The 19298-nt window shown below is 54.8% G+C and overlaps 2 protein-coding genes across 3 annotated transcripts; both read left to right on the top strand.

The window, feature by feature from the left end:
* The first annotated feature begins 74 nt into the window (after positions 1-74).
* UHMK1 (U2AF homology motif kinase 1) lies at positions 75-13276 on the top strand. Its single transcript, XM_015290404.4, has 8 exons — positions 75-483; positions 805-1097; positions 3803-3994; positions 4779-4873; positions 5697-5773; positions 8027-8125; positions 9045-9133; positions 9613-13276. The coding sequence occupies exons 1-8, from the start codon at positions 192-194 to the stop codon at positions 9757-9759; spliced, it is 1284 nt and encodes a 427-aa protein (XP_015145890.1). The 5' UTR covers positions 75-191; the 3' UTR covers positions 9760-13276.
* UAP1 (UDP-N-acetylglucosamine pyrophosphorylase 1) lies at positions 12616-18659 on the top strand. 2 transcript variants are annotated; one of them, XM_003641671.6, is made up of 10 exons: positions 12616-14267; positions 14365-14569; positions 14735-14910; positions 15194-15366; positions 15690-15883; positions 15992-16135; positions 16229-16417; positions 16657-16704; positions 18056-18122; positions 18197-18659. In XM_003641671.6, exons 1-10 carry the CDS (start codon positions 13964-13966, stop codon positions 18287-18289), a joined length of 1593 nt encoding a protein of 530 aa, XP_003641719.5. In that variant the 5' UTR covers positions 12616-13963; the 3' UTR covers positions 18290-18659. The 2 variants fall into 2 exon arrangements, with proteins under 2 accessions (XP_003641719.5, XP_015145888.3); XM_015290402.4 differs by lacking the exon at positions 16657-16704.
* The last annotated feature ends 639 nt before the right edge of the window (positions 18660-19298 follow it).

Below are 19298 nucleotides of genomic sequence, written 5' to 3'. Positions count from 1 at the left end.
CGGGGAGCGGCGGGGGGCGGGGCCTGAGGGCGAGGGGCGGGGCCTGAGGGCGGAGCCCCGCCTTTCCCCGCCCCACTTCCGGTGTCATGGCGGCCGCGGCGCGGCGGCGGCCGGGTCGGGCTGCGGGCGCGGGGCGGGTGTCGGCGCGGCGGGGCGGCGGTAGCGGCGGGGCGATGTGAGCGGGCGGCGCCATGTCGGGGTGCGTGTGGGGCGCGGCGCCGCCGCTGCTGCTGGAGGCGCTGGGCCGGCTGTGGGAGGTGCAGGCGCCGCTGGGCAGCGGCTCCTCGGCCTCCGTGTACCGGGTGCGCTGCTGCGGGGACCCGCGGGCCCCTCCCGGCGCCGTTAAGGAGTTCGTGCCGCCCCCGGCCCGGCCCGGCCCCGCGCGCCGCCCCGGCGCCCGCCCGCCCGCCGCCGACTGCGCCGAGTACGGCTTCCGCAAGGAGCGCGCCGCGCTCGAGCAGCTCCGCGGGCACCGCAACATCGGTAACGGCCCTCCCGGCGGGGTGGGCGCCCCGGGGCCTGGCTGCAGGGTGGGCGCGGGGGGCGGCTGGGATGGGGTCCCCAGACGGCGGCCTTGCTCGCTGGAGGCAGGCGTCCTGCCCTGGGCCTGCGGGGCGGGAGGTATCGCCCTCACCGGCGGGGCTGCTCCGCGGGAGCCGTGGGTGGGCTCCTCCCGCGCTCCGTTGTCTAGACGTTGTCCGACGCTGCCTGCCGCAGCTCTGGAGCTCGGTGGGCGGCGGTGGGGAGGAGCACGGTCGCGGTGCGGTCGCTCCCGAGCGAGGTTTCCAACCTGTCTCGCTGCAGTGACTCTGTACGGCGTGTTCACCAACCACTACTCGGCCAACGGCCCGTCCCGCTGCCTGCTGCTGGAGCTGCTGGATATCAGCGTGTCTGAGCTGCTGCTGCACTCCAGCAACCAGGGCTGCTCCATGTGGATGATCCAGCACTGCGCCCGCGACGTCCTGGAAGCCCTGGCCTTCCTGCACCACAAAGGCTACGTGCACGCAGACCTGAAGCCACGCAACATCCTGTGGAGCGCCGAGGAGGAGTGCTTTAAGCTCATTGACTTTGGACTTAGCTTCAAAGAGGGGAATCAGGTTGGGAAAGCTCTCGCTCTCCAAAGCGGTTGGCTCCGTCTTGAGCTGTGCGGGTCTGTGCTGCTTTCAGCTGCCGGGTGTAGGAGGGGAGGTGGCGTGGGCAGAATGAGCTGATGCTGAGGGTTTCCTGGAAGGCTGAAATGTTGGCTGGGCCAGGAAACAGAAGCCACCATCCCATTCCCTGTGCGTGTCTCTGATTTGCATCAGTGTCAGCCTTTGTGCTACGCGCAGCCCCGGATTCCAGAGTTAATGGTACGGCTTCCTGGAAAGTTGGCTGGTTTTTATGTGGTCAGACTGGTGGGAGCAGCCAGCTCCGTCACATCTCCCTTTATCCTCTCATATCGCATGTAGTAGTAATCCAGCCTTTGCTGTCAGCCAGTTGCATCATCCCTAGCAGCGTCCTTGCTCTTGTCTTTACTTTCATCTTATCTTCAGCAGCTTCCCTTTCTGTTACCCTGGATGCTTCTTTCCCACGTCACTGTGCTGACCGAAGCCCTGACCGTGGGTAGGTGGCGTCCATTCCTTCCCAGCACGGTCAGATCTGTACCTGCTCTATGCTGCTTTTCCTATTTGCTTTCCTTCCCTCGCTGTCACCTGTTTGTTTCGGGGATGGTGGTCTTTGTGAATTTCTTCTTGCCCCTTTTATTCTCTTCCGTGGCCCCCGTTGGAAGCACAGGCTGCATGACTTTCTGCAGAGAGCCTCAGGAGGTTCTGCAGTTGGCTCGATGGAACTGCCTTTCATCTCTCCCTCTCCTGGTAACCTTCTCCGAGGGGTATCAGGACTGTTTTTTATCAGATAGCCTCTTAGCAGATGAGCCTTTTAGTCACAGGGTGGGAGGTGGTGAGTGAGCTATGACTCTTCTTTACACGCATCCTGCCTCGTCCCTTTCCTCGCCCTCTGAGCATCTAAGAGATTATACATCCGTGTATTTCTTTGACTGGTCTACCCGGTATTGACAGTTAGGCTCACTGATGTGTGAATATCTGAGAACTGCGTGGGCGACCTGCCTGAATTCTTTGGTACAGCTGATTTGAATGTGTGTGCTTAGCAGCTCCTCCTTGTTGTGTTTGGTTTTCCCACGTTCTTGGCTGAGCACCATTTCGTGCTGGTAATCTGTCGCTATCAGCAGAAACCACTCTTCTGGTGTCCTGTGTCTGATGCAGATATATATATATGTATATATTTTTTTTCCCTTCAGGTCTGTGTTTTGCTGCTTGCTCACTGAGTTGCCTCGTGATAGTTGACCGTGTTTTATTTGCTTCTGCCATTCCTTCCAATCTGCTCTCCTTGGGCTGAATTGCTTTCTCTGGTTTTCATAATTAAGCTGGCTTTTCGGGTGAACCATCTGACCCTGCTTGGAATACATACTGGATGTCAGCCTCTGTTCTCTGCCCCTGCTTAGAATACATGTGTGAATTCCTTATCTCAGTCGAGACCGTGTTCTTCACATATCTGACAGCTCTGCCAGGGTTATCCTTACATAATTTTTCTACGGTTACTGTTTAACAGGGAATGGCTGTGCACAGAGCAAGGCCTCGACCACGTCAATCTCTCAACATGCTTCAGATGGTGGGAGTGAAATTCCATCTCTATTTTTGCCAGCGGCAACGACCACTGTGTGGTCATTAGTGGGGCTGCTGAACTGCTGCTTTCACCGTGCCAGGGGTTCTGTTCTTTGTTGGTCAGAGAGGGGTACCCTACTGTGCAGTTTATCCACTTTTTTGGTTCTTGAAATGCTGCTGAGCTGTGTTGCTTGGAAATGCCTTTCGTAGGCTTTATTTTCAATTGGAGAAACAGGTCGTTTTGGTTTTAATATACCCCCTAGGTAAGAATTCCCATTCTTGTGCCTTGTCCAGGAAGTAGTCTCACGTATTCTTCTGTCGTTCCTTGAGTTGCATCAGTGTATTATTGAGCAGATATTGGACAGGGGACTTGATCAACAGTCACGGCTTTGTCTAGTCTGGTGTGGGCTGTGGGCAGGAGCTTGGATGGGAAACTTTCAGAGCTGCCCCCCCCAGCTGGCCCTCATGTGATTCTGTCATTATCTTGTTTTAACTAGGCAGTGTGTGGGCATTTTCCTCTGCCAGCCACAGCAGCTGAGCAGGTTTTGATTGCTGCAGCACTCCTGACTGCAAGGGGAGAGATGGAAGAGGCGTGTGGGAAGAGGCTTTGATAATTTCCTTGTCTGGGTGTTAAATGCCTGCTTCATTCTTTTAGTACTTTGTTCTGGAGATCGTGAGTGCTTAAATAACGGAAGCTGTTACTGATCCTCTCTGTTCAGACTGAGCTGTTTGTACTCTGGTACATGGAGCACATTCTGTGTGTTCCATCCACCCTTATTCTGAACCTTCCAATGTCCTCTGTGCATGCACTGTGACATCCAGGTTCTTTCTCCCAACAGTGCTGTCACTCAGAGAGTTCAGGGGTTAGTGGGATGGCTGCTGTTTTGCTGAGGAATGTTTTCTCTTCCAGATAGTCTTATTGTTTTCTTTTTGGTCTTTCTTTTTCCCCATCACCAACACAGCAGTGCAGCAAGTTGAGCTGCCTTCTGACCACGTAGCACTGACTGTACTATGCTTTTAGTAAATTTAGCAACAGCATTTTGGTGACCCATCTGGAAGGGCCTCTGTAAACTGATTTGAGAGTAGAGCAGAGAACCTGTATCTGTGAAATTAACTTCCTGTGTTTGTTTGGTCTTCTGCAGGATGTGAAATATATTCAAACAGACGGGTATCGGGCTCCAGAGGCAGAACTGCAGAACTGCCTAGCACAGGCAGGGCTCCAGAGTGAGACGGAATGTACCTCTGCTGTGGATCTGTGGAGTCTGGGAATTGTTTTACTGGAAATGTTCTCAGGAATGAAACTGAAACATACAGTCCAATCTCAGGAATGGAAGGTGAGCGAGAGCTGCTGCTGGCTTACACCAAACAAGTTCTCCTGCTGTTTGTTTGTACCTTGGATTTGTAAGGTAGCACCTGGCCACTGGAGAGTATTTCCTTGATGTTTCTATGATCCTATTATCCTGGGAATTAAGATTTCAAAGCCTTAAAGACCCTTGGGCCCTATAGGACTGTGTCTGAACACTGTCTGTGTTTAGGCTACTGAAATTACACAGCTGTGGGATTCTGTGTCTGGAGCCTGTCTCTCCCCAAGAGCTGTGAGGTGAAGTTTTCTGGCTGTACTGTTGCACAGATGGAAGAATGAAATAGCTAGGTGGTGACTAGTTCAGCAGCACCATGCTGCTCAACAACTATTTGCTGTTTTTACTGTAAAGTCTAACTTTGGACCCTTTCTTGTGTAACCTGCTGTAGGGAACATGCTTGTGCAGGAGGGTTGGACTAGGCAATCTCCAGAGGTCCCTTCTAGCCCCTTATGTTTCTGTGAAATAACTTTGTTTCCTGCTTCCCTTCCCAGTAACAGTATCCTTTCAACATCATAAGGTTCTCAGTAAGAACAAAGTTGCGTGCACCTGACACTTTCCAGCTTTCACATAGGCAAATGACTCCATCTGAGGTGAGCCTGCAGCATCGAGGATCTCTCGTGTAACACCAGAGTATCAGAGCCCTCTGCATCCAGTTCAGAAAATGATGCCTAACCCACTTCTCCCAGAACCTAGGTTATTTCAAGCTTTGCACTATTATTTCCTTTCATCCCTAATTACTGCTGCTTTTTCTTTTCAGACAAACAGTTCTGCCATCATCGATCGCATTTTTGCCAGTGAAGGGGTGGTTAATTCAGCCATTCCAGCTTATCACCTCAGAGACCTTATTAAAAGGTACCTTTACTGCATTTATGAAATGTTGCTTAAAGATGTGCCCTGTGAAGTCTTGTGCCTTGCTCTTGGCAACTTAGAACCTACACCCACCACTTTGTTTTTTATTGCCCTTGTCACTGTGCTAGTAACAAGTGCAAGCGTTAGCTGTGTTGGCACTTCACACCAATGAGTCTGTATTTAGAGAAGACTGGAAAAATAACAGTACAGTGAAAAATTTGCTGCTTTGGGGGGGGTATTATCGGAAACAAAAGAGGGGGCAGACAGTATTCAAATGTACTTCTGCAGACCTCTCAGCACAGAGCTGCACAAGAGGTCTCCCTGACTTGTGACGCTCCTTTGAAGCTGCAAGGTGCATGAGGCCACAACTTGGCAGAGAGCCACTTTTAAAGTTCACTTGGGGATGTTCTCAGGCAAGCCCTGGGTTATTAGCTGCTTTGAATCCCATCTGTGACAAGATGTGGGAGCTGCTTGGAACGCAGACAGTCTCGTGTGACTCTAGATGTGTGTCTGAGACAAGGGTGGAACGGCCTGGAGAGGTGGAGCTGGAACATGCAGTGTTCATTGTAAACCTGCAAGTGAGCAACTTCCTTAACTTGGTGCTGAAAGGTGTCTCTTGTATTATGCTCTGCAGATGCTCTTGAGGGATCCTTCCGGTGTGATTAAGCTGGAAGGTGTCATTGGAAGATGTGCTCTTGACTGTTCTCTTTGCACCATAAGTGCCATAAAGATAGGATATTCCTCAGTACTGCCTTCCAGCCCAACTTGAATTTGTTGATGAGAGAATGTTGCATGCAAGAGCATAAGGATGTCTTTTCTCTTCCAGCATGCTTCATTGTGACCAAGGCAAGCGAGCCTCTGCTGAAAAGGCTTTATGCAGCCCATTCTTCAGCATTCCCTTTGGTAAGCTGTGCACGTTGTCTTTGCTCACATGGATGTGCATTAGTTTCCTGTTTTGTCCTCGCTGCTGCTCCCTAGTTTTGTGGCACTTGTCAGACCTCTGGTACTGCGGCAGGCAGGTCACAGTGCTGTCCTTGCTCTCAGTGCTGCCCTGTCCCTGTGTGGGCTGTCACTTTTCCTTCCCAGTAAATTCTGCTTAGATTGAACTGACTGAGAGTGCACTGACAGCCTTGTTCAACCAAGGGGACAGAAGTAACCAAGGTACTTACCTGGTACTATGCCCATTAAGGTGCTTTTGAAGAGCGTGATGCTATTTATGGTAGGTGGATGGATTTTACTATGCTAACAGATTCCCAGATCAGAAGCCAGGACTGTGAGCAATAGCTGGTAGTTGCATCTGCTGCTGCCTCCTCTTTGCAGGCTGAGCAGTCCCAGTGTGTTCTCACGGTGCTGGGCCTGGAAAGCAGGGAGCAAGTCAGGGCCTGCCTCTTGTGGTGTCCATGTGGCAGGTCAGACCCATGCCACCTTGCTTTGATCTGGAGCTTTCTCTTCAGTTGAGAAAAAAGGTGGTGTATCCCCAGGACCCTCCCTGTGTGGGTTGCAGGGTGTCAGCAAAAGATGGGCTGGGACAGTCCTGTTCAGGCTCATACCCCTCTGCATTTTGTGTTCCAAAAGCAATACACAGTAGCATTGTTCAGAGCTTGCTTGCTCTCAGGAGCACTGGTGAAGAGCTCCACGTCCAGCTTTTCTGCAGCATAAATCAATGCATCCAGCTTCTTGATGGGCTGGCATTTTCCCTTGAATCTGAGCCCTACTTTTCCGTAGCTGCTCGATGTAGCTTGCAGTGAAAGCTGTTAAATATTGCATCTTCTGAGGTTGCGTTTCGATGTTGGGATCTCTGCATATCTGAGCAAAAGTAACAAACTGATTCCTGTTTTAAAACTTCTCTTGCATTTCAGAAGCTGTGACTGTTGTAATCAAAGCCACCTTCCGTAAAAGGAGTTCAACCTTTCCGTCAGACTTGCTCTAGAGCAGAGGGAATAGTATATTGGCAGTGCTTTCTGGTCTCATTTTGAACACACAGACCTTAAACTGTACCCGTTTGTACTAGGAAGGTGCTTCTGTGGTTAGTGCTACAAGTTTATACAACAGCTTCAGTTTTTCTTAGTTGCTGGTTGTCTTCTCTGCCCAGGTTATACGTAAGCGTGTCTGCACAAAGAAGCATTTACAGTTGCTTTCCTACGAAGGCAGAATATGATCTGTCGTTACCTTTCACTTGGACACAGCTGTTCTGTTTAGAGCAAAGACAGCTGAGAATGGCTTCCCTTGTCATTTACAGCTGAGTCTTGACTTTTCAGTCCCTCAGCTTCTTTCCTGAGCTGCTTGTAGACTGCAGCCTGCTGTGTTGTCAGTGTGGTTGGTGTCATCTGGGACTGAACAGGAGGATTGGTGCTAGGCAGAAAGCACACCCTAGGACAGAAGGGTATTGCAAGAAATGCATTCGTCAGCTGGCTCTGAGTTGTAGGGGTTTGTTCATCTCCCTTCTCTTTATTTCTGTTCCTGTGAGGTTGTTCACTTCATTATGATCTTCACTTCATTATGTGGCCCAAACTTCTTAGCACTGCTTTATGTAATTAAACATTTTCACTTTTTCTGCTGCAGGATCGCGTGCAGGGCTTCAAAGTAACATGTTGCATTTGGATTCTGATGGTGCTAAGGGAAGAACTTGAATATAATGTAGAATGAGCTGAGGCTTGTGCCTTAGTGCAGCTTAAGAACTGAAGCTATAGAAGCTGTCTGGCTTGTTTCTAGCTTGTCTGGTACCAGTAACAGGAGGAGCAGGTTGCAGAATAGTTCTTTCATCTTCTCTCATTGCTGTATATAAGGGGTAGTTTGCTCAGCTATCATAGCCCTTGAGGTCTCATCAAGGTCTAAATCTGAGCTAAGCAGGCACGGTGCTAGTCTCAATTGCTGTTAGCTTTGTGATTTTAAAAGCAATTTCAAGTGCTGGCCTCAGTATAATTGCAAACTATGCTGAATCCTTTGGGAGAATCTAGCAGTGTGCAGGCAAAGATATGGTGGAAATGGGGAAAATACATTGTCTGTGTAAATGCAGGCGATAACAGAGTGAAGCAAAACTATATTGCAAAGAGCAGGAAGTTCTTGTGTATGATAGGAGTGCATGTTGAGTCAACTCTATGTTTTTGTGCTTCATTGATTTCTTTTGTTTTCGCTAACCCTGTGGGTGTCAAACAGCTCCCCATATTGAAGATTTGGTGATGCTCCCCACGCCTGTGCTGAGGCTGCTGAATGTTCTAAGCGATGCTTCTCTGCAGAGTGAAGAAGAATACGAAGGTTGGTGTGTGCTGTGCATTTCCCACGTGGCACTGTCAACTGTTTTGTTTGGAGTTGGTGATGAGAGAGCAACCAGAGGAGCAATTAATAGCCACAAGAATAATGAGCTTCTCAGCTGAGCTCTGAGAAGCTCATTATTCTTGTGCCAACAAAAAATAGGCTAAGACAAAGGTTGAACCAGAATGCAGAGCTTATAGGGAATTCTTAAAGAATCCCAGATTTCAAAAAAAGGTTGGCTTTTATTTTCCTATTTGCTTAAATGCTTACAGAACCTGTAATGTGTTTGTGGCTCTGAGCTTCTGCAGAACGTTGCACAGGACTCTGTGGAGCCCAGGAGCATGGTCCTCAACAGTTTCCTGGTTGACTTATCCAAGATCTCATCAGAGACCTGAAATAAATTGTGTTCTTAAACTGTATCAAAGCTATACTTGATAGGGAGCAAGGCATGTTTGTGGAATTTACTTTTGTGCTTGCTTTCAAATCCCTGTGAGCGGCACAAGCTAGAGAGCTCAGGGGATAGGAGTGTAAAAGGCTGTGTTCTGCTCACACAAAGGCTGGTTTGTAGCAGCTACTTCAGTTCCCCTCCTCCATGTGCCATAACCAAAAATAAGCAGTCTCAAATCCAGAACGATTTAGCTACTAGAAGGCCAGGCTTCACGTGCAAGGAGAAGTACTGTGTTTTAAGGGATTCCCTGCCTTCACATCTGTGACTGTGGGCCTCAGTTCAGACACTCTCTTATTATATGTGGCTGTTGAGCAGTATCAGTTTCTGTGGTGGGAATAGTTGATTATTGATTTTAAATTGAGAGGAAAAGGCCGTGTTAACTGGAAGTTCTGGATGTGTTCGTTTAGCCTTTGCTTGTTTCTTAGCACGCTCTAGTTTGCAAAGTGAAAGACAACCAGCTCTTTCTTTTCTCAGATATCCTGGAAGACATAAGGGAGGAGTGTCAGAAATATGGACCGGTGGTTTCCTTGCTTATTCCGAAGGAAAATCCTGGTAAAGGCCAAGTAAGTGAATGGAGGGAAGAGGCTGTGCATCCACTCTCATGGTCACTCTGTGTGCTGCAGGACTGCTTTCTCAGCTCAGTGCTAAAAATAGTTGGTTGTCTTGAAGGACAGCACACATTCCTTCCCATATAGGTAGAGTTCCCCAACCTGAGAGGACCCCAAAAACAGCTTTAGAAGAGGGTCTGGAATATGGGAGAGAATGGGAGAAACCAATGTGTAGGAGAGGAAGTGTTGAGGATGTCGAGCATTATCATAATTTCTCACACCTTACAAAACACACTGTCCACAGAAAGGAGGGATGAGAGTTGAAATTGCAGCTCAGAGATGCATCATCTTCCTTTTCAGCTCCACTGCCCTGGATTCCTCCGCAGATGGAGGGGGAAAATTTGCTTAGAGACTGTTTTCTCAGTTGCAGGGTTGGGAGGGGGGCAGATGGCAATGCTGCCCCAGGGGCGTTACTTTTCCTCTCTCTTTTTCAGGTCTTTGTTGAATATGCAAATGCTGGTGATTCCAAAGCTGCCCAAAAAATGCTGACTGGAAAGATTTTTGATGGCAAGTTTGTTGTGGCTACGTTTTACCCACTGAGTGCCTATAAGAGAGGATATCTGTACCAAAACTTGCTGTAGGCAGTAGCAACAATCAGGAGAGTTGTCTCACTCCTCTTCCTCACGTGTTTTACAGTTGAATGTACAAAAGAGCTTCCTAGCCCTGCTTCTGAGTCATCTGTAAAGGAGAGATGCAAAGGACTGAAATGGGCTTTGAAACCTTTACTGCTGCTTTGTGATGTGCAGAGGAGGCCTGGATGGCTTTAAGCGTGTGCTTGTGTGCGTGTGTGTGTCGTGCTTGCTTGTTTACATTGGATGTGTGGCTTTGCCTGCCCCGGCGGGCACTCTGGTGACTGGAAGGTGGCTGTGGGAGCCTTGCAGGCAGAGCAGGTCTCAGCAAGCACTTTCAAATGATGGAAGTGAGACTACTGAATGTCTTGGCCTTAGCGCCCGGTTTTGCTCTGCAGAGAGGATTTCTTTTATTGAGCTTTCCTACAATACCTGCGTTCTCCTCTAGAGGGGAGGAGGACGGCTTCCCTGCCTTTGGTTGCTGTTTGTGATGAATCATGAATCAAGTAGAAGCACCATCCTCATCCTCTCAAGACTGTGTTGGGAAGACTTTGAGTCTCCACGTCCCTTAGAGCAAAAGGAAGGAAGCAGGAAAATGGTACCTGCTGAGCCTGCAGCACTACCCTGCCACTGACTGGTGACCTGAGAAGAGCCACATGTCTCACCTGGCACAAATGGCATGCTGGGCTCGGGGAGTGAGGTGTGGCTGAGCTGAACTTGCTTGTGTGCATGGGATAGGCAGGGAGCGACTGGGTGTGGTTAAATGTTATCAGAGCAGTGCCAGCCTCAGTCCCAACACAACCTGTAAGCACTGTGTAGCCTGAGGTGATGTGAAAACTGTCACATGGAGTCATCTTTCTAGCCTGCACCCTGTGCTGGCACTGACGCTCTGAGCTCTGATGCCAAATCATCTGTAATATGCAAGTGTCTTTAGGTGATGTTTTTGGAAAGGGAGTGTGCAGTATTCTTTGTGTGTCTGCAGGATTTCTGCCTGAGAGTCTTACAAGAAATAACGTATTTGTCTGCGGTAGATTCCACGCTTGGCTTTACTGTGTTGTGCATTTTGTGTTTGCATTAACCCACTAGACTTGTTGTAGATTAGAAGCACTGACACTTTTGGTCCTTCATAGGTTGCACAAAGGGCCTGAGGCATTCTGAGATTCTGTTTGGAAAGGGCTTGGCTAGTAATCGCTCTTAACTGGCCAGATTGATGGCTTTCCCAGTGTTAGGGACAACAGCCACAAGCTTCTGGATGAAGAACCTGGGTGAGCAGCATCAGTGCTCCCCCCAGAGCATGCTCTCTGCTCACGTGGCTTTAATGCACAGGCAGAAGATCCCTAAAGCAGCTGCTAGCATGGGGCAGCCGGATGGTTGCTTCCCAGGGGCAGGCAGACAGCTCGCTCCCAGCATGGAGCAGCCCTGCACAGAGGGGAATAGCATATTCCAGCTTGCAGCCCTGGTACCAGGTTAGTGACGAGGAGAGGCCTCCTATCACAAACCCTCCTGAATTCTTTCCTCCAGCTGGAATACTTGAAGGCGGCAGCTGCCCAAACTGTCTCTGACAGTTAACAATACCTGAATTACCTTGCAGCTTACTTCCTTGCAGTTTACTTCTTGCATCTCGCTGATGCTGGATTTGCTGGAATCCTGCACTTAAATGGTCCTCCTGATTTTTTGCCCCGTGTGCATGTGTGCAGTGTGTTGGAAGAACCAACGTCTGTAGCATTTCACTAGTCTCTGTGCTGGCGTGGAGGCCTGTCTACTACAGCCCTTGCCAAACTTACCCAGAAAGGACCAATCTCTGAATTTTCTGTAGCCTTTGAGGTGGTAGATTTTCCAGGAATAAAAATCCCACGGTGAATTTTAAGGTATGATTTGCTGATCAGACTGTTCCCAGAATTATGCTACTTTTGGTGTACGTAGCTGTAAAGCAGCTTTGCGTAGATGGGGTGTGTGATTCATTGCTTTTAATTCAACTGTCCTTGCAGTGAAGCAGCTTTATTGTTTGGGAGGATCCAGCTGATGGTTGGATTAGGGTTTTTTTTTCTATGCGAAGAGCAGTGTTTAATTTGTATCGAGTGCTCTAAATGTTGCTAGGTAGAAACTGATCTCCTCAGCTCTGAGTTTTTGCTGTCTCTGGCAGGCTTGGCCATTGGTACGAGCACTTTGGCCTAGAAATTCCCAGGTTCAGTGCTATTGTGTCAGCAGTGCTAAGCTAGCTGCGTGTGCCTCAGCTGGCAGAGGAAGGGCTGAGGGATCTGCCCAGCTAAGTGCCAGCCATGGGAGCATGGAAGGCTCTCACCAAAGGTGGGACCTGTGCATCTCTCCACTGCTGTGAGCTGCTCTGCTCTTTCAAGCTTATCTCCTTTTCAGGCAGTTGGCTTTGGATTTTTGGTTAAAGGTGAGAGCCACGCCAGGAACTAAATACATCTGCAAGATGCAAACTCCTGCTGCACTGTCTTACTGGATGCTCAGTGAGACCAGGCTTGAGTGCTGAGTTGAGCAAAAAACCCAAGGCTGTTGTTGTTCTTTTGTTTTTATTCCTGCTGGCTGGAGTTGAAGATGCTGATCTCTGGGTCCAGGCCCTGACTTTTCCCTGCAGGCTGCAGGGAGGTGTAGAAATTCCTCAGAACAGAAGCGTTTTAGCATTCTCTCACCATCTGCCTTGCAGCTTGATAAAGAAAGGCTCTGAAACTCACCCTGGTGTCTCAGTGAGCTCTTGGTGGTTTGGCGTAAGTTCCAGCCCTGCTAAAGCCTGTGTTCCTTAACTCTACATTGTACCTGAGTGTGCGTGATGGTTTGATCTAAAGTGACTGTTTTGCTGTGGATAGGCATGGCTCTCCTGGGCTCACAGTACCACTTGCTGAAGGGGGGTGAGGTGTTGAGGTTTTTCCCCCAGGTGCTTGCAGGTTTCTTGGTCTGTACTGCAGGTAGAGCTTCCTCCTATGAGCTGTCCTTCTCCAGAACTACAGTGGTGGGTCTTTCCCTGGTGCTGCAGCTATCAGCTGGGGTCACGTTCCCAGCGTAGGCTGGAGCTCTTGCAGCTTCTGGAGAGGAAACTGTGGCTGGGGGAAATCAGCCGGGGAGAAATCTGCTTCAGGGAGGAGGATGAAAGGTGAAGTCTCTGGAGACAGCAGAACTGTGAGTGGTATCCCTGGGCTCTTAAAGCTGAGGGCCGAAGGTGGAATGAAGTCCAGCAGCCGGCTTCTGCTGCTGTGTGTGTTCTGTGCGTGAGCAGGGTGAGAGAGAAAGTTCTTTGCGCTTCCAGCTCTTCATTACATGCAGGGGAGAGAGTAACTTCGGGTCACTGCCTGAGGCACCGGTCAGATCCGATCTTCATTCCCAGCTCCATCCCCGCTGCTCTCGGCACGGTGCCAGCACAGCGCACCTTGGCTCGCCCTTCTCCAGCACTCAGCGCCCCCTCCCCCTCGCCGGATCCGGGTTAGGTGTGAGCCGCTGTACCCCGTCACACCGAGCAGCCGCGCGTTTGGTTCCCCTCCCGATGATCAATAAATGACGCTTGGAGACACGGCAGCGTGCGGCCAGCTTTGTGTGGGCCGGGGCCGAGCGCCGATCCGTGCGTCACCCGGCGGCGCTGGGGGGTGGACGGGGCTGCGTCGGAGTTGTGGCTCCGTGCGGGAGAGGTGCCTCACGGCTGCCCGTAAGCGGGGGCTGAGGGGCCAAACGCGTTGCACAACCGCTCCTTCCTCACGGCGGCTCCTCGGGGAGCGGGCCGCAGCCTCGAGGAAATGACGCGCGCGGGGTGAGGCGGCGGCTGCGGGCTGCGGCCCGCGCCCATGTGTGCCGTGCGCCGCTGTGACCGCGGGCCGAAGGGCGTGCGGCGGGTGAGGGCCGGCTGCCTGCGGGACAGCCCTCCGCTACCGCTGCTTTGCGCTGGGGGCGCGGCCTCACTCCCACCCCGTGCGCTCGGGGAGGGGCTCGGAGCGGGCGGGCCTCCCCCGCGGGGCCTACTCCGTCCGCCGACGTGGCGCCCGTTGCCACGGCGACCCCTCGCTCCCGCCCCCTTCCTCTCTATCGCGGCTCTCATTGGTCGAGTTTCGGGGAGCTGCGCGTGACCCCCGCTCCGGTTGGCGGCGCTGCGAGGCGGGCGGGCCAGTGAGGACGCGCGGGGCGGTTCCGCCTCCGCCTGCCATTGGCTGCGCGCCGGCGGAGGCTATAAAGGGGGCGGCCGGCGGCGGCGGCGCCGCGCGGAGGGATGGAGGCGGCGGGCGAGGAGGACGTGGCGGCGCTGCGGCAGCGGCTGGCGGCGGGCGGGCAGGGCCACGTGCTGCGCTTCTGGCCCGAGCTGGGCGCGGCGGAGCGCCGGGCGCTGGCGGCCGAGCTGAGCGCCATGGACGTGGCCGAGATCAACCGCTTCTTCCGCCGGGCGCGGGGCGGCGGCGGCGGAACGGCGGCGGCGGCGGCGGCGGGGCCGGACGCGCGGCTGGAGCCGGTACCGCGGGACGTGCTGGGCAGCGCCTCCCGCGACCGCCGCCTGCTGCCGGGCTGGGAGAGCCGCGGTAGGTGCGGGGCGCGGCGGGGCCGGCGACGGCGGCGGGGCGCGGAGCGGGGCCGGCGCGCGGAGCCCCACGCGTGTCCCGTCCCTCCCGTGCGCAGGGCTGGCGGAGATCGCGGCGGGCCGCGTGGGCGCGCTGCTGCTGGCCGGAGGGCAGGGAACCCGGCTGGGCGTCCCCTACCCCAAGGGCATGTGCGACGTGGGGCTGCCCTCCCGAAAGAGCCTCTTCCACCTGCAGGCCCAGCGCCTGCGGCGGCTGCAGCAGCTGGCGGAGGAGCGGCACGGCACGGCGTGCAGCATCCCCTGGTGAGCGGGCCGGGGCTCTGCGGCTCGGCGCCTTCCCTGCTGCGCGGTGCCGCCGGCTGTCACCGTGCGGGTGACGCCCGCCGTTGGCTTGGCCGAGAGGTGGCCCCGGTGGGCTCTGTAAGCCCCTTGCGGGGTGAGGATGCCAGCCCCTGTGTTCCCCCGCAGGTACATCATGACGAGCGGGCGGACCATGGAATCCACCAAGGAGTTCTTCCAGAAGCACCGCTACTTTGGCCTGAAGAAGGAGAACGTCATCTTCTTCCAGCAGGGCATGCTGCCCGCCCTGGGCTTCGACGGGAAGATCCTGCTGGAGGAGAAGGGCAAGATCGCCATGGCGCCAGGTCCGTGGCTGGCAGCAGGTGTAAGGGGGCTCGGTGCCGCTCCCCAGCCTGTTCCCCACTCCCCTCGCCGGGCTCCCCACTGTCAGCCAGCCCGGCCCTTCCCGTGGGAGCAGGCGGCGGCTGGGCTGTGATGCGTGTGAGTGACACAGGCTGGGAGTTGCCGGCTTGGCAGGAGGGCTGGGGTGGGGTGTAGCGGGGCTGGGGAGCCTTCGAGCCCGCTTCTTGGCCGTGCTGAGGCGGAGGGTCCCGCACGGCTGTGCTCAACGCTCCTTCCCCACCCTAGATGGCAATGGGGGTCTGTACAGGGCACTGGGGGTGCACGGCATCGTGGATGACATGGAGCGGAGGGGCGTGCAGAGCGTCCACGTCTACTGTGTGGACAACATCCTGGTGAAGGTGGCTGACCCCAGGTTCATCGGGTTCTGCCTGGAGAAGGGAGCGGACTGCGGGGCCAAGGTATGGTTCTCAGGCTGCCCCCACCCTGGCTTCCCCAGCCCCTTTCCAGCTGTGACATCCTGGACACCCGTGCAGTGGGTGCAGCTGACACACCCAGCGCTGCTCCACGTGTCAGCTGTGCGATGTTGCACACCCGAAGCTTTGCTCAAAGGCTGGATTAAGAGCAAAAGGTCCTGAGCGTTTGTGTTTGCTTTGGGCTCGGCTCTGGCAAACAGGCAGTAGATCTCACTGACCTTGGTGCTGCTGGAGCTGGGAAGGGAAAGCGGTCCCTCCCTCTGGCTGGCAGGAGGAGAAAGTAAACCAAGATGCCCTTCCTTGGGCAGGTGGTGGAGAAGACCAACCCCACGGAGCCAGTCGGCGTGGTGTGCCGCGTGGACGGTGTCTACCAGGTGGTGGAGTACAGCGAGATCTCCCTGGACACGGCGCAGAAGCGGGGCCCAGATGGGCGGCTGCTTTTCAACGCCGGCAACATCGCCAACCACTACTTCACCACCTCCTTCCTGAAAGATGTCGTCAAGTACGGGCTCGGCTCCATATCCTGGACCCGGTCCTCCGGATGAGATGAGCCGTGGCCGGCGTGGTGTCCCTGTGCCTGCCTTAGGCTCGCTCTCTTGGCCCCTCGCAGCACCTACGAGCCGCAGCTGCAGCACCACGTTGCCGAGAAGAAGATCCCCCACGTGGATATTGAGACGGGGCAGCTGGTCCAGCCTGAGAAGCCCAACGGGATCAAGATGGAGAAGTTTGTCTTTGACATCTTCCAGTTCTCCAAGTATGGCCGTGTCCATGGGCCGTGGGTGAGGATGTGGCCCTGGGGATGCCCCAAGAGCAGAACCAACACTCCGTGTCCCATTCTCCTCCCCAGGAAATTTGTGGTGTACGAGGTGCTGCGTGAGGATGAGTTCTCTCCTCTGAAGAACGCGGACAGCCAGAACGGCAAGGACAACCCCACCACGGCACGGCACGCCCTGATGTCCCTGCACCACCGCTGGGTGCTCAACGCAGGGGGGCACTTCGTGGATGAGAATGGCACACGTCTCCCCGCCATCCCCCGGTGAGCCGCTGCTTCTTCCCTGGAAGGGCAGAGCCTCCTCCGTCCCCCTGGGCTGGCTGTAGGACGTCGGGCAGCCCCCAGCCTTCCTGGTGCCGGTTCTCCTGCACCCAGCGCTGCCGCCAGCAGATCGCAGCACCCCTCGGCCAAGAGACTGCTGCTGCTGGTTGGAGACGGCACCGAGCGGAGCGAGTCGGGGACGGCTTTCCCATCCTTCTTAACCCTTCTTTATTCCCACGTAGCGTCACAAACGGAAGGTCAGATGCCGCCCCAGCTGATGGCAATGACAAGTAACTATACGTGCCACCGGGCTGCATGGTGGCGGGGCTGGGTGTAGGTACTAACGGGCTGCAGGCGGAGCGAGGTGACCGGGCACTAACAGGGGCTCGGGCGCATGCTGCCTGCAGGCATGTCTCGCTGTAGGAGAGCGGTGGCGCTGCTCCTTCCTGCTGCTCCTTTCCGCAGAGGCTTTGGGAAAAGGTGAAGGGTTCTGTGCTGCTGTGGTGAGCTGGTCCCTGCCCTGCAGGTGGGGAGCAGCCCCAGGATACGGGAGGTGGCTGATGTCTCCCAAGGTCTGCCCGACACCCAGCAGGTCGCTCGCTGGAATGGGATGAAAGGCACTGCACGCCCTGAGCAGGCTTTGATGTAGCACGCGTGGGCCGTAGTGGGGACGGCCAGCTGTGCTCGGGAACTCCAGCTGTTGGGCTCGGGATCCAGGCTGACACCAGCAGAGCCGGTGGCAAAAGGCGCTTATAGATGCCCCATCCCTGGAGGCGTTCAGGGCCAGGCTGGATGTGGCTCTGGGCAGCCTGGTCTGCTGGTTGGCAACTCTGCACGTAGCAGGGGGTTGAAACTAGGCAATCACTGTGGTCCTTTTCAACCCAGGCCATTCTATGATTTACAAGCACGGGAAGCGTAGAGGGGTGTTAACATTATTGCTCTAATAATGAGCAGCATGCTCTGGCAGGCGTGGGGATATCCATGCTCCATGCACTGGGCTTATCTCAGAAGGATGCACCAATGGGTTGGAGGGCACTGCCACTGGTTGCCTTCCATCCCCTTCAGTAGACACTGCACTGCAGCCTTCTAATGGATGCACCCGGGTTCTTGGTTTCTAATTCAGGACTCTGGCTGCCGCCAGGTTTATAGATGCCATCGTGCAGTTAGAATGTGGGATAACAGCTGCAGGTAGTGGCAGTTCCACGCTTTTGTTCTTCACCGCTGAATGGCTTTTAATGATGTTTAATGATTACCTTGAAAGCAGCCAGAGCCTAAGGAGGACACAGGCGTCAGGACCCCATGCACCACTGTGCTGTCACTGTCCAGGAAGCAGCACCCTGGGGCTGTCCTGCAGGGGCTGGGGGCAGTCCCCATGGCAGCAGGGTGTGGGAAGAGGGAGCATCAGATGCAGCGGGGCCGGGGGCATGGTGCTGCTGTAGTGCACACAGGGATCCTCCTTAAAGCTGTGCCTTGAGCTCTCTCCTCTTCTAGCTGCTACCCCTATCTAAACCACAGCTCACGCCTACCTGGGGAGCACACAGGGCTTTGCTAACCAGGGGGGGCCACGTGCCAGCAGCCTGCCAGCACCAGCCCCCAGCCCCCAGCTGCCTGTGGGGGGCTGACTCTGGGTTCTCTCCGCAGTCTGAAGGATGCCAGCGACGTGCCCATCCAGTGTGAGATCTCCCCCCTTGTCTCCTATGGCGGGGAGGTAAGTCCGGCTCTGCCACGGGGCGGTGCCCACCCTCCTCCCCCTGTCTAACAGGCCGCTTTCTGCTCCGCTAGGGGCTGGAGGAGCTGGTGAAGGAGCGGGAGTTCCGTGCACCTTTGGTCATCGATGAGGACGGGACCCACGAGCTGGTGCACAACGGCATGTAGGCAGCGCTGGGACCCGGCCGTGCTCGGCCGTGGCATGGCTGCAGCCGTGCCTGGCTCCGGCGTGTCGTCTGCTTCTATTTATGTTTTAATTTAAAAACCAAACACTCGGTGGATGCCCCCGCTGTGAAGCGCAGCCTCGGTGCTGCTCTTTGCACTGTGGGCGTGTAAACCTGTACATACCAATGGTCAGCGTACCTGCAGAGGGGTTTTATGGTACAGGGCTGGGGTTAACCCTGGGTTTTTATTTTTCTCGAAGCGACGTGGCTATTTTTTTAATAGGATCCTTGTTACGGCCCACCCCCTTTTTGCTCATACTTTGTACATTGCACAACTGGAATTGCCCCATTAAAACCTCTGTGTCCCTCCTGGCTGCCACCTGGTGGTGTTGCGCGACGGCGGCTGTGTGCCACCGTCATCCCCGTCCCTCTGGGCACCGGGCTGGGGTGGCTGCAGGGGAGTCCTGGGGATGCCAGTGTCCCGAATGGAGGGATTTCAGGGTGTGTGGGGGCACTGCAGGGAGGTGGGGGGCGGCTGGTGTTTGCCTTGGCTGCTGGGCTGTTTGCACACCAACACTTCTGCATCGGGTCCTGGGATGGAGCAGCGCTGCCTGCTGCCAAGTTCTGGGTAGCGGGAGGTGCGGGGTGGCTGTGCTGGCGGGCACGTAGCGGTGGTGGGCATGGGGTGGCACTGCCCCCGGGGGGGGTTGCGGCACTGGGGCTGCCAATGGGGGGCGAGGGGCCCCGGCACGCTGCCGCGGCCTGACGCTATTGCACAAAACATGATTTAAACCCAATATTATTATTTTCTCCGTGCTGCGTTGCGTTGTCAGCGGCCGCGGTGCCAAGCGGCTGCCTGGAAATGATGTCAGAGCCCAACTTCAGCACGCAGCCTGCAGAGCCTCCAGCCCCTGCTGCGCCCTGTGCGGGGTATGGGGTGCTCAGCCACGGGACCCCTGAGCCACACGCTGCCCCCCGGGGCCTGGAGTGGGGTGGCACCCACGTATGACTTG

Source organism: Gallus gallus, chromosome 8 (assembly GCF_016699485.2).
Source record: "Gallus gallus isolate bGalGal1 chromosome 8, bGalGal1.mat.broiler.GRCg7b, whole genome shotgun sequence".
NCBI classification, from domain to species: domain Eukaryota; kingdom Metazoa; phylum Chordata; class Aves; order Galliformes; family Phasianidae; genus Gallus; species Gallus gallus.
Note: the sequence above shows the minus strand (reverse complement) of the source record. Positions and strands in the feature narration are given on the sequence as shown.

Excerpts from the sequence above, each read along its gene's own strand:
- UAP1 (XM_003641671.6), top strand. The coding sequence starts at position 13,964 with ATGGAGGCGGCGGGCGAGGAGGACGTGGCGGCGCTGCGGCAGCGGCTG. Across the intron at positions 14,911-15,193 it reads CAAGATCGCCATGGCGCCAG|ATGGCAATGGGGGTCTGTAC; the intron begins GTCCGTGGCTGG and ends TCCCCACCCTAG. Across the intron at positions 16,418-16,656 it reads CGTCTCCCCGCCATCCCCCG|CGTCACAAACGGAAGGTCAG; the intron begins GTGAGCCGCTGC and ends ATTCCCACGTAG.
- UHMK1 (XM_015290404.4), top strand. The coding sequence starts at position 192 with ATGTCGGGGTGCGTGTGGGGCGCGGCGCCGCCGCTGCTGCTGGAGGCG. Across the intron at positions 5,774-8,026 it reads ATTCTTCAGCATTCCCTTTG|CTCCCCATATTGAAGATTTG; the intron begins GTAAGCTGTGCA and ends GGTGTCAAACAG. Across the intron at positions 8,126-9,044 it reads GAGTGAAGAAGAATACGAAG|ATATCCTGGAAGACATAAGG; the intron begins GTTGGTGTGTGC and ends TTCTTTTCTCAG.